This window comes from Anabrus simplex, chromosome 3, assembly GCF_040414725.1.
Source record: "Anabrus simplex isolate iqAnaSimp1 chromosome 3, ASM4041472v1, whole genome shotgun sequence".
Lineage (NCBI taxonomy): Eukaryota > Metazoa > Arthropoda > Insecta > Orthoptera > Tettigoniidae > Anabrus > Anabrus simplex.
Genome location: NC_090267.1, coordinates 199652215 through 199665666, shown reverse-complemented (window position 1 = coordinate 199665666; position 13452 = coordinate 199652215). Strand labels below are relative to the sequence as shown.

General features: G+C 38.6%; 1 protein-coding gene across 5 annotated transcripts in view; it reads right to left on the bottom strand.

The window, feature by feature from the left end:
• Positions 1–13452, bottom strand: part of LOC136866145 (UDP-glucosyltransferase 2) — a 117148-nt gene that overhangs the window by 22034 nt on the left and 81662 nt on the right. For all 5 annotated transcript variants that reach the window (XM_067142848.2, XM_067142850.2, XM_067142847.2 and 2 more), the window contains one exon: positions 1081–1300. In XM_067142848.2, the coding sequence (XP_066998949.2) occupies positions 1081–1300 (220 nt within the window). The remainder of the gene's footprint in view (positions 1–1080; positions 1301–13452) is intronic.

Sequence of the window (13452 nt, the reverse complement as noted above, 5' to 3'; positions counted from 1 at the left end):
ATGCTAAACAGGGAACTTCTGGAGGCGGATGGGAAGATTGGAAGGGATAGACAAGGGACAGCCTTAAGTTAGGTGACATTCACAATCGTAAAAACTTCAATAGGTGAGAAATATTATCCTTTTAAATATGATATACGTTGTTTCAGGTCTAAAATTACCAAAGAAATTCACTGATACCGTACATAATGAAAAATAATCTAGGTACCACTTTTGCCCTAATGAGGTGGAGTGATATATCATTTTAAAATATCATCAATAAATTTAAAATGCAGTATAATGCCCAATCACAAAAATAAAAATAAAAAGTTATATATATATATATATACATGGAGAAACTGCTGTAAGCCAAGATCCACATTTTTGTTGCATGAGCTTTTTGAAAACCTACACTTTTCTCAGGAATACAAGTAATTTGAGTTTGAAACTCTATTGCTTCACCCCAATTTACCAGTACTGTACTTTTCTTGTTTCTGTAGGCTGTTATTTATTTCAATCTGAGCAATGCTAGCAATGCAGTTTCTTCTTCTGTCATATCTCCTACCTTGAAAAAATTTCAAAATATAGAATCTGCTAGGCCTCATTCTGCTTCTCTTAACCTCTATGGCTAATTTTATTAGTCTCCTATGTCATTTACTCTTATACAGTTGGCTCACATGCCTTTCGCACATAAGTCAGTTCCAGTGTCAGTTTCATATAATGTGGTCACAAGCCTTGTGTAGGCTATTCATTACAGATACCCACTTGCCATGGTTCCTATATGTAGAGACAATTATTCTCCCTAATTTCATGTTTGTTACCTTGAAAAGATATCCAGAGTTTCAAAGTCAGCTCAAAGATGAGACATTGTTTGACCTTGTGCAGTATTGAATGATAGTGAATGATACTGGGAGATAATTCTAATATGTTTCAAAGGGAAAAATACAAAAATGAAAAAAAAAGACTAATGTAGTAATTATTATCAGCACGCGGTAACAAACTCCAAATAATTGTGCTACGAGTACGGTATTTTAAAGAGAGCATCAGTGAACTAGAAATCTTCTTAATACCTAATACTGGTATGTCTATAAAATAATATCATACCTTGGATCATGGAGAACCTTCTTCAAAGCTTCAAGTAGTGTTTCCTTTGATAAGTCATCAATCTCTACTTTGACTCCAATGCCTACTGTTTCAATATATTTGACATTGTAAGCTTGGTCAGAGAAGATGGGAATACCAACTAATGGTATGGCATTATACGTAGCTTCTTGAAGACTTTGAAGACCACCTTGGAAAATGAAAGCACGGATATTGGGATGTGCTGAAAGCAAAAAATAAATAAAAGATTATATCTTTGTGTGTGATCTGAGATTTCTTGAGATTTGATCAACACTATTTCATCCTTTATTTCTTTTCAGAAGACTCCTTTAATGTTTATTTTGATTTAAAATAAACTCTGGGACAGTTTTCATTCAACATTTCTCTTTACATTGTGAACTATTTGAAATAAATCTTAATTTCAATTTTTATTTTTATTTGTTTCATAATAGCATTTAATTAATAATACAGGGATATTCAGAAGGTATGCAACAAATTATTAGATACTGCAGACTGTTGAAAATGAATAACAACAAACCAATATTAAGAGTCCAGACCACAACGGTTCTGGAGATACAAGGAAACATAGTCTCTAGCAACAGAGATGCATGAATCACAGGGTGCCTGACATGAGAATGACACAACAAAAGTGCTTGTAGCAAGCGGACACCATAGACTGCTTTTGCAAAGTTAACTGCTCATATACTATGACAAGTTTCTCTTTTACATAAGAAGAATTGATAGGAATCGGCTTATAATGGAAAATATAAGCTCTTTATTATCTCATTACATATGATGCACTCTTCCACGTTACACATGCACAAGAAAGAAAAGACCTTTTTGCAGTGTCCCATGTTCTTACACTTACAATTGTGAAACAATTTACTTAGATCTCCTAAAACAGGAGAAACACTTATAAAAACACAAAAACACAAATTATGTACACCAATGTCATTGACACTTTTAACACTTCAACCACTCTTCATTTTAATCTTCTTCCTAGAAGATTTTGCATGCTTGGAATAGAAGTTTCCTGAATCATCATTCTTCTTTATGACCATTTCATGCTATGTCATTTCTTCTGTGATGTTTCCTTCCTGTAGACTGGTTAAGCTCACATGGATACATCCTTTAAACTGTACAAGTGACCTCTCACTTTCATGTTTTCAAATGTGCTCCTCTTGTGACATCTGGACCCTAAAATATCTTTACTACTAATCCTAGGGGTCGCTTTATATTATCACAGGGTATGATAGCAATATCACCAACATTTGGTTTTCTAGGTTACCTTGTGATAGTACATATATCACACCCTCGCACTATATGTCTATATGTAGAAGTGAGAGATGTTATTATCAGTATTCGATTATTATTATTATTATTATTATTATTATTATTATTATTATCAGTATTTCATTTGTATATTTTGTCATTTATATTTGTAAGCTGGAAGATCTCCATATATGTAGTATGAGTAATTTGTTTTGTACAAGTGGGGAAAACATTGCTATATTGGACCCTGGTAATTTGTATGACTCATGCGGACATCCCAGTCTGATGAGTTGAGCTAGTTGTTGTACTAGGAAAGTTCTATGACTCATGTGATATACCCCAAAGTTTGTTTATGTCTTGGGACCAAGTATGAGTTCAGGGCATGGTCTTGACTAGAGGATCACTCAGGATTGGCTGGCAAGGACAAATCCAGACATATCATCTGAGAGGAAGGGAGAAGCGGATGTTTATATTGTAGCGGTAACGGCGGTACAAACTAAGTCCCCGTCATAGAAATTTTAAAAACTTACGTGTTACGCTCCGGGCCGCCTACGAAAGACTGACTGGACGGCGAGCAACAGCTGTGTGCGTGTGACGTAGAGAGCGGGTGACGTCACAGCATGCCTCGCCGAGATACAGAGCCTAGACTGATGTGGAATGTTCTTCGAGTTTCTATGGGTAATAACTTTCCCCACAATAATAATTAAACAAATTTAACAACATCACCATGTAACTCGATCCCTTATCTATGTTCCTGCCAAGTTTCGCGTAAATCTGACATGAGGCGATAAAGTTATGGAACGAGATAAGAAGGCCCGGATCAGATATAAATACGTACTGCTTCGCTCAGCAGACCAGTGTGTTGCCAGTGTGTTGCCTGAGTGTGTGGCCTGAGTATGTATGTGCACGCTAGGCAGTGGAGTTCACACAGTCGTTTCGCGAGCACCGTGATCGAGCGTGAAGCAGCTATTAATCTTCGAGTCCGTAGACTTGAACCTAATCGCGTCGAATATGGACTTGTACGGATTTCTTTATACTGTGAGTGACAACTTTTTACTCCGACGGGACGTAATATAAATTGTGCTTCGTCTGAACATCATCAAGTGACTGTCATTCTACACAAGTGTCTAAGACTTGCGAATGTTTTCGAGTGCTCGTAATTTGAAGTTTCATGTTATGGACAGGACTTAGAACAGTTTGCTCCTTACAGAGTACTAAATACTTCGAGTTTATGAGACTGTGTTTGAATCCAAATTTACTTTACCATTCCATGAACTGTGTAAATATTTTTAGGTCATGAACTGTGAACTGTGCATGTGTGAACTGTGCATTTCAATTCTACTAAACAGCACATTTCAATTCTACGAACATTCAGTTTACGAACAGTCGAACCGAGGACTGTCAATACTCGATTTATTTCGTCTTTTGATTTCATGTTATTATCAATACGTGAATGAGTTCTAATTCACGAGTGGAACATCTTTATTTTCAATTAAATTATATCGAACAGTGCTTCAAAGAACTAAGTCGTGCGGCATTACTTTACATTGTACCAAGTGCCACAAACTTTAAGTGACTCTGTTAAATTCGGCGATAAGTTTCGAGTGGACTTTTACTTTCATGAGTATTAAACTTACATGCTCATTCGAGTCTAGTGGCCTTCTTTCATTTAACACGGGACAAAATTTAGTGACATTTCACCGTGTGATAAACTCTCAAGGATACATTTTGTGTTTGAACCTTGTTAAAACATTAATAAACTTTCCTCTCATCTGTGCAGAAGCAGTCTTTGCATTAACTCGCCCCAAGGCTTAACGATGTTCATTCACGTTCATCATTCACAACGCCCTTCATCAGCATCGTATGGATCTTCAAGACGTCGAATGGATTTTCTAGAACTTCCATCGGGGGATGAATGGTGGTTCACTGGTATGGAAAAAGGAGCTGCCGGAATCCAAGGACATCGCCAGCCCTAGGACGAGGAACGTTTTCTACTGTATCTGCTGTACAGAGGTGACATGACTTTGAATTTATTAATAAACTCAGAGGAAAAAAATTTAAGATTTATTTCTAAACAAACCCTCTCCCTCTGTACACACTTCAACGAATGGTACACGCCCTGCGTCTCATGTCTACCGAAGTACCACATTTACTGTTACAATATAAACTTCGACATCACTACGGAGGTGATCCACAACAGACACTCGGTACGGACAAGAAGGAGTGCTGACGCTGTATGAGAAGGAAGTAGTGCAGACAGACTGTACGGAAAGGAAGTGGTGCTGATACACGGTACTGGAGTGACACGGCTACAATGAACTGGACTTCAAACGTTCATGGAACGTAGTCTTGTTTTGTTCGTGGAAAGTGGCTGATCGGCAAATTGTGGAGTGTTTACGCATTAAGTATTGTAGCACTTGTGGCGGCTTGGCATTATATGTTGGTGAAAGCTATCTCAGACTTTCCATAATTTATGTTGAGAATCGACAAGTCGTATTGATACAGAGACAGTGAAGGGTATTTATCTACATATATGTACATTGTTCATCGGACTATCTACAAATGGTAGCTTAGTTCTCGCTTTCGTTTTCCCACTGTTTTCATTATTGTTGTTGTTGTAAATATGGAGTCTTCCAGCAATCTTTTGTGTGTGTATTATATGTATAATTTTGTGTTTTGATGAGGTGCTCATGCACGGATTTTATTAAGAATATAGTTAGCTATTTTAGAATCAGTGGAGTTATTGATGAACCTAAGTGCAGTTCCTACCTACTTAGTCGTTTTCGGAAGGTTAGGTAAGGCCTGCAGCAGATGTACCAGTACGCAGCATTATGTACACGCCCTGGGATATAAAGAATTATCATGCTCTATCAAAATTCGAGGGATCCATTCTGGTTACCTCTGGCGCCCATACTACGGACATTGTGATCAATTTTTATTAAGTTTTTATATATTTTTATTTATGATGTAATTTATGATATTCAAGAAATTATTTATTGGTAGTCATCAAATAGTTACAACCTTTGTCCACTGTTGAAGGGAATTTCCAAATATTGTTGACTAAACGTTTTCTCTCAATTTTTTTCCTCACTAGTCTTGTTGTAAACAACGCCACCTACTGTTTATATTATTCTCATCAACTGCATCAAAATCAGTAACCTCATGACTAGCAATGTTTTTTCAAGAAGGTTGAAAGACTTAACGGTGACACTTTACCTGGTTCTTCACTTACAAATGTGAGCAGCCTTGTACTGTTTACCGTGTCACATTCAGTGAGTAGTCTTGCTCTCCCAAGATTGTGCTTGAACAGAGCTCTCACTACTTTATGAGATGCTCCCACAATCCTCCCCAATGGGCAACTGTAGGAGGGATGCACTTCCGTGTGATCTCTTTCAATGAGGTTTCTTCTTAGACAATTTCCCTCAATGAATTAAATGCTCCCATAAAATCTGTCCCATTACCTGTGTAGACCACAGGAGCATGTCCATCTCAAGCAATGAAACATCTGAAAGCTTACAGAAAAGCACCAGTACTCATGAAATCAACCAGTTCCCTCCGGTCCTCTGATATAAATGCCTTATGCCAGTCATTTCAAACACAAACGTGGGGAAAAATGCATCTGTATAGGTTTACTGTAATGTTGTCTGCATAGGACACAATTATTTATCATCATTCTAACCCCAAACTTTGAATAATCCCAAACTTCTCCATCAATATATTGAGTAACCCTTGAATTCCTGTATATTGTGACTGGAGATGGTGGAATAAAATCAAATTGTGCTCAATTGGATCTCCACCTGATGACAGTGTGGGACATTTGAACTCCTGAACGTCAGTCAATTTTGACTTGACCCTTAAAAGACCTTCATGATCTGCGTAAATTTCTATATTCTTTGTTAAGAAGGGCTTCCCAGATTGATTAAATCTTTCACTTTTTACACAGAGTAATAATCTGGTTTCAGCTTCTCTGACTTCTTGTCCCTGTAAACTCTCCTCTTAAGGATTCTCATTCTATCAATGAATTATACCAGAAGCATAGGAGCAAAACAACTGCAATGCGAAATCATGGCCTTCACTCACTGTTCTAGAAAACACAATCTTCCTCCTTTTTTGTCCAGTTATTCTGGTGAGACTGAGTATTCGAAACTTGGCCAGCTTTGTTTTCCTAATCTCAACTAATCACGTCCAAGCCACCACTGACTCTTAGGCAAGTCTTCTCTTAATGGATGATTTGCAATGTTCATGTGCCCTGAAGAACTGTCAAGATTTCCTGCCATTGTGTATTGATATCCGCCCTTCTGATGCAGCTGGGAAGCAAAAACGAGCTCATTGGGGGATGAGAAGAGATGTATCTAGGAGAACTGGGATTGATTACTAGAGAGCCTATCTATTTGAAGACTGCACTGTATGAAGATGTGGAGTTGGTCCTTGTCCTTTTTTCTTTCTTTCATGTTTATCTACATCTCCTATTTCAGTTGCTCCCTCTTCCCATATTCACCTGCCATTATATTCCTCCCGTTATGTGTTCCTTTTTTGTTTCTATCTCTCTATGATATGACCTGATTTGACACTTGTTTCTTCCTTTTCTTATATTATTACTCCCTGTGGGTGGGGGACTCACAGAAGAATAAAAACACAGTATCCTCTCAATCAATAGGTATAAATTCCATAATCATTGATCCATATTGAACTGTGATCACAATAATAGTTAAATATTTTATTATTAAGGTCCATCTTTCAACATAAACTATGCAATGTTTACATTACATCTCCATTTAGGAACTAGTTTCAACCTAACTGTAGGTCATCATCAGCCAAAAAGCAAACCACACTAATACACCAAATAAAATTAACAATGTACAGACACAATGGCCTTAAAATAAAACTGTATGCACAACACATAGAATTCAAGTTAAGACTGGTTACATAAATACATTCTGTTAAAAGTTCAATTAAGACACAGTGTAGTGCAGTGGCGGTTTCTGGTATAGCGCAATGGATCAATGAACCTCCAGTTTATATAAAATTGTACTCAACTACGTAATTTTTATAACTCCCTTGTCAATCTCGAAGCTCTTGCTAAGTCCCTCTATCCGTAATATACTCGTACTGGCTTTCAATTCATGTGAGCTGCGCAAGGTCTGTGGCTGGATACTCGTCTGGAATGAACCCCCTTGCAAAGCCGATCTCTCCGTCCGTACATAGGCGAAGGGAGTAGCGAGGTGCGGGGGGACATCAGCCAGCACTAAGGCAAGACCAGGATATCACAGAAATGGATATCTATTCTTTATGCATGCCCAATATGCCACTCTCTCAAGACTAGCAAGTCGTATTGTGGGGTTGGGGATATGTGCCTGCCATCTGTTGCCCTTACGGGAATTTACCTAGGCAACAGAGAATAGTGCACGTAACTAGCGCTAGTGTTGAAAAGCATCGTTATTACCAAAAGTCACATTAAACTGTCACATTCCAATTGATATCTTGTCCCAAATATATCATTACTTACTAAACATCTATTCATTTGCCTTCTTTGGAATAATTACCTTTTGGAGAGAAACTTAACTTAAAAATCATTGAGGGAAAGAATAGCGGCAAGGTAATACCAATGAAAACTTTTAAATATAGTTACCGGTAATACTATTTCCATGACATCGGAAGCAGAAAGGTGCTTCTCTACCCTAAAGAGAATAAAGACTTTCTAGCGCAGCACAATGACCAAGGATGCTATGTTGTCAATTTAAAGGAACTTTGTTCGAGACTCTGCGGACTTCAATGAAGCAGTTATTTCTTATTTTGCATGTGGTCAAACTCAGCATGTAGGCCTACCGTATTTTCTGCTTCTCTCGTATTTGCTCACATTTCTAAAACTTATGTCACCTTAATTTAGGAGGTTACGGCCCACGATGGAAGAGGTGCTGGCGGAGAGGGGGAGAGTAGAGGTTGGGGGGGGGGGGGAGGCAATTTTTTCTTCTTTTGAACCCCCAGTGATGAAAGTCACGCTCCGCCACTAGTGTAGTGTCAATGACATTAAAATGATATGTACGTACCATGTATGCATCCAAGTAAGGCTTAAAAAATGCGTTGCACTATGTTAAAAAGTTGCTTTTGATGGAGATTCATTCATAAAATGCTGGTTAAGGTATATGCATAGAAATTCAATTAATGCTGGCTCCTTAAATATGTTGCATTCAGTTAAAAGTTCAATTGAGCCAAAGTCAAATTGTCTTCTCAAGATGTTAAAAATATTTGAGTTATGTATACAAACACACACTGAAACCTGGAACGAACTTCGAGCTATGGGTGTTGGAAAATGCAAAGAGCCACATATGCCAACTATATCTCTCGATACACTTAACTCTCACTTCGTAACTAACCCAATAAAAGAATCTCAACCTCAAAATCATATCAATCTAAATAAAATAATCAGTGACCTTACAGAAAACGAAAATAATTTCTCTTTTCACTCTGTCAGTGTAAATGATGTAAAGCGTATTTTAAATTCAGTTAAGTCACAAGCTAAAGGAGCAGATAACATCCCAATAGGCTTTATAAAAAACATTATTGGCGCGGTCCTACCAATTATTACCCACATTGTAAACCATTGTCTCACCACCGGGACGTTTCCAACTGCATGGAAGGATGCTCTAGTAACCCCAATATTAAAGCATACCGGTACCACAGCAAATGCGCCATCTGATTACCGGCCTATTTCGATTCTTCCCCCTCTCTCGAAAGTTCTTGAACGAGTTGTACACGAGCAGCTAGTAGAATTCTTAACCAGGCATTCTCTTTTTGACCCATTGCAATCTGGCTTCAGAAAGGGACACAGTACTACGACTGCACTTCTTCGGGTAACAGATGACATAAGACTAGCAATGGACAAACGGCAGGTGACGATACTGACACTCCTTGACTTTAGTAGTGCTTTCGACACGGTAAATATAGACATACTATTATCCAAGCTACGCTCTCTGCATATCGGCCCGATAGCCCTTAATTTTTTTAAGTCGTACCTTACAAATCGTCGCCAGTGCGTAGTGGTAAACAATCAAAGATCCCAATGGGCTGTAAAATCATCCGGTGTCCCTCAAGGGTCTGTTCTAGGGCCCTTACTGTTCGTCTTGCATATTAATGACATATCTTCCACACTTCAGTATTGCAACTACCACTTATATGCTGATGATATGCAGATATACAAACACACCACTACAAACAATTTACATGAAACAGTTCAGCACATTAATTCGGATATTGAAAGGCTTACCGCCTATGCTAAAAACAACCACTTACTCCTAAATCCTCGTAAAACACAAAGTATTATCATAGGAAACTCTAAATTATTACATGTAATAAGCAATATCAATCCTCCTCCAATCATAATCAATGACATTGCTGTACCGTACCTTAAAAATGTAACTAATCTTGGAATCTCCATCAATGAGAATCTGACCTGGAATGAACACGTAACAAATGTATGTAGAAAGGTTCATTCAGCTCTATATCCCCTGAAACGTCACAAGAATTCTTTTCCTCAAAAACTTAAATTAAAATTAATCCAAGCACTACTATTCCCAATTTTAGACTACTGTGATACAGTACTAGTCAATCTAAATGCTGAACAAGCTTTGAGACTTCAGCGAGCACAAAACTCATGCATACGATATGCCTTCCAACTGCGACATGACACTCATGTTACACCATATTTCAAAACATTGGAATGGCTACGCATAAATGAACGAAGGAATTATCACCTAATGACACTTGTTTACCAAGTGCTCTCGACGAACACTCCTACTTACCTCTCTTGTAATTTTCGTTTCCTTTCCTCATTCCATGAAATTAGTACCCGTTCTGGTTCCTTACTTGAAATTCCACTAAGTCGAACCAATTCCTACAATCAATCCTTTTTAGTTACCGCATCGAGACTCTGGAATACACTGCCAATGGACATTCGGCACCTTACTTCCTCTCATAAATTCAAATCTGCCTGCAGAAAGTTTTTCCTGGTAACATAAAACTGAGTTGTGTGAGTCATTGTGTGTATGTTGTGTGAATGGGTTTTCTTCATTTACTATTATTATTATTATTATTATTATTATTAATATTAATATTGTTATTATTATTAATATTATTATTATTAGTAATTATCACATTAATTGCTGTACTGATATGTAGGCCTAACTTACCGGTAGTCTTAGAATTATCTGTTTGTAGTATTACTTCTTTTTAGAATTTCTATGTCTTACTTTTATGTTTACATTTTTAAATTCTGTTTATAGTGGTTAAGTGTAAGAGAGGGCCGTGAGCCCTAACTTCGCCACAAATGTAAGTCAGGAATAAATAAATAAATAAATAAATAATCCTGATTTAGAAAAACTATTAATCTTATTAATAGATGTAGATGTATGTAAGATTATTGCATTATTATTATTATTAGGTATTAGTTTTAAAGGCTATTTTTACATTTTTTTTTAAACGTTAGTGACTATAAATTTCTTTATTGAACCTGAAGGTAGAAAAACCTCCCAGTTTCGCGTTGGTTACTCTACCAATTGAGCAATGGTGGCTTAGGACATTCTTGTTCTGTGGAAAGGATCTAAGCTACAGGTCTGGCACTACTGCCATCACACCGTAGAGTGCGTTCAAGTCGCCTGTTGTGGGTTCGGATCCCACTGATGTCTGGTTGGCCATTTTTGTTCTGTAATTAACATCTCTTCTACACGTGCTAAATGGACGTAACATGACCTAATAGGTTGAAAGTTTGTTTCGATGACAATGCGGTCATGAAAATTCAATATTCATTGACTTGGCCCGCAATGGGAGACTTGAACGCACTCTACGGTGTGAAGGCAGTAGTGCCAGACCTGTAGCTTAGATCCTTTCCAACAGAACAAGAATGACCTAAGCCACCATAGCTCAATTGGTAGAGCAACCGATGTGAAATCGGGAGGTTGTGGGTTCGGATCCCACTGGCGTCCGGTTGGCCATTTTTGTTCTGTAATTAACATCTTGTCCGCCTCTGTGGTGTAGTGTTAGCGTGATTAGCTGCCACCCCCGGAGGCCCGGGTTCGATTCCCGGCTCTGCCACGAAATTTGAAAAGTGGTACGAGGGCTGGAATGGGGTCCACTCAGCCTCGGGAGGTCAACTGAGTAGAGGTGGGTTCGATTCCCACCTCAGCCATCCTGGAAGTGGTTTTCCGTGGTTTCCCACTTCTCCTCCAGGCGAATGCCGGGATGGTACCTAACTTAAGGCCACGGCCACTTCCTTCCCTCTTCCTTGCCTATCCCTTCCAATCTTCCCATCCCTGCACAAGGTTGTGGGTTCGGATTCCACTGGGGTCTGGTTGGCCATTTTTGTTCTGTAATTAACATCTCTTCCACACGTACTAAATGTATGTAACATGACCTAATAGGTTGAAAGTCTGTTTCGAGGACAATGCGGTCGTGAAAATTCAATATTCATCTTCCGATTCTAATGTGGATAACACCCTTATAACTTCGAATTCGGCACTGCTTGCTGTGCTTCATTGCCCTTCACAGAGTCAGCGACCTTTTGAGGTCCGCATTGAACTGGGGAACATTGTTCTTGATAATATCTTAAAGGACTTTGTGTTTGTTTCCACCTCATTAGGATTGCTTCATTGAACAGCACTGTCAAAGGGACGCTGTGGATTTTATGGAACTTATTTTTACTACGATACTACGTGAAGTTTTACGAAGAGCGATGAATTAGGCACAAATAATTTTCAAGACTATTTCTATTTTATATTCTGTTGCTCTACTTTGAATCCACTTTATATTATAATTGGGCAAACCGATTTGCATATGTTTTTATTAGTTTGTTGATACGACCTGCAAGTCTTGGACTTGTTGAAAAATAAGGATGGATAAATAGACAGTATACTTTTTAACACAGTTAATATGATTTTAAATGTGATGAAGTTGATGTTGATAAACTTATATGATTGCCGATTTTTCTGAAGACCTCTGTTCAGCTGATGATGATGCAGTATGACATTGAAACTAGTACTGAATGGAACATAATATGTTGTCATTACATCTATGCAACAAAATTGTAAGGTACTGAATAAGGTGGATCCAAAAACTTTTAATAAAACGTTGTAAGCTGACAACAAACTTGTGTCCCTTTGCTGACACCTCTACACAGAGTTCAACGACGTGCATGGGCCCTCGAACATCAGCAATGGACCATGGAACAGTGGAGGCATGTGGTATAGTCCAATGAATCCTGGTTCCAGTTGTATCGAGCTGATGGGCACGTGAGAGTATGGCATACCGTCCCATGAAGCTATGGATCCTGTGTGTCAACAAGGTTGTGTCCAGGCGGGAGGTGAGTCAGTTCTAGTCTGGGCGGTGTTATCAAGGTCTCAATTAGGCCCCATTGTCTGGCAGCAGGGAGCGCTGACAGGTGCATATAAAGTGGATAATCTTTCAGACCATCTGCACCCCTTTCTAGCCAAAGAGTACCCTGATGAAGATGCCATGTTTCATCAGGACAATACCCCCATTTCATTGCTCTTTGGTGACACGCATGTGGTTGGAGGAGCACTCCAGTGAAGTTACGATCATGGATTGGCCCTCCAGTTCCCCCGATCTTAATCCAGTCGAGCATTTATGGGATGCTATCGATGCTGCTCCATGAACCCCGTACCAACTACACAAGACCAACTGTGGGTAGCAGTGCAAGATGCATGGGTGCAGATCCCTCCAGAACGATTCCAACACTTTGCAGAGTCGATGCCTTGCCATATTACTGCCGTTTTGAGGGCTTGCGGAGGAACAACTTGTTATTAATATCACATTTGACGCATGACTTTTGGCCATTCAGTGTATGTCTCACTCGTGATATTACTGGCGCAGCACATCAAAGGTTAATGCCCTTCTTTGATAATATTTCAGCAAGGTTCTTTCATAATCAGCAGTTTTCTACAGTACAGACAATGTCTGTTCAAGATACTTCCATCAATACTTCACATCGCAGTCTACATGGCTACTAGCTAACATCGTGCCACATATTTTGTACCGCTAATTTCGTGACACAAATGTTCAAATGACCCCTGTCTATAAGACATACTTACGTGA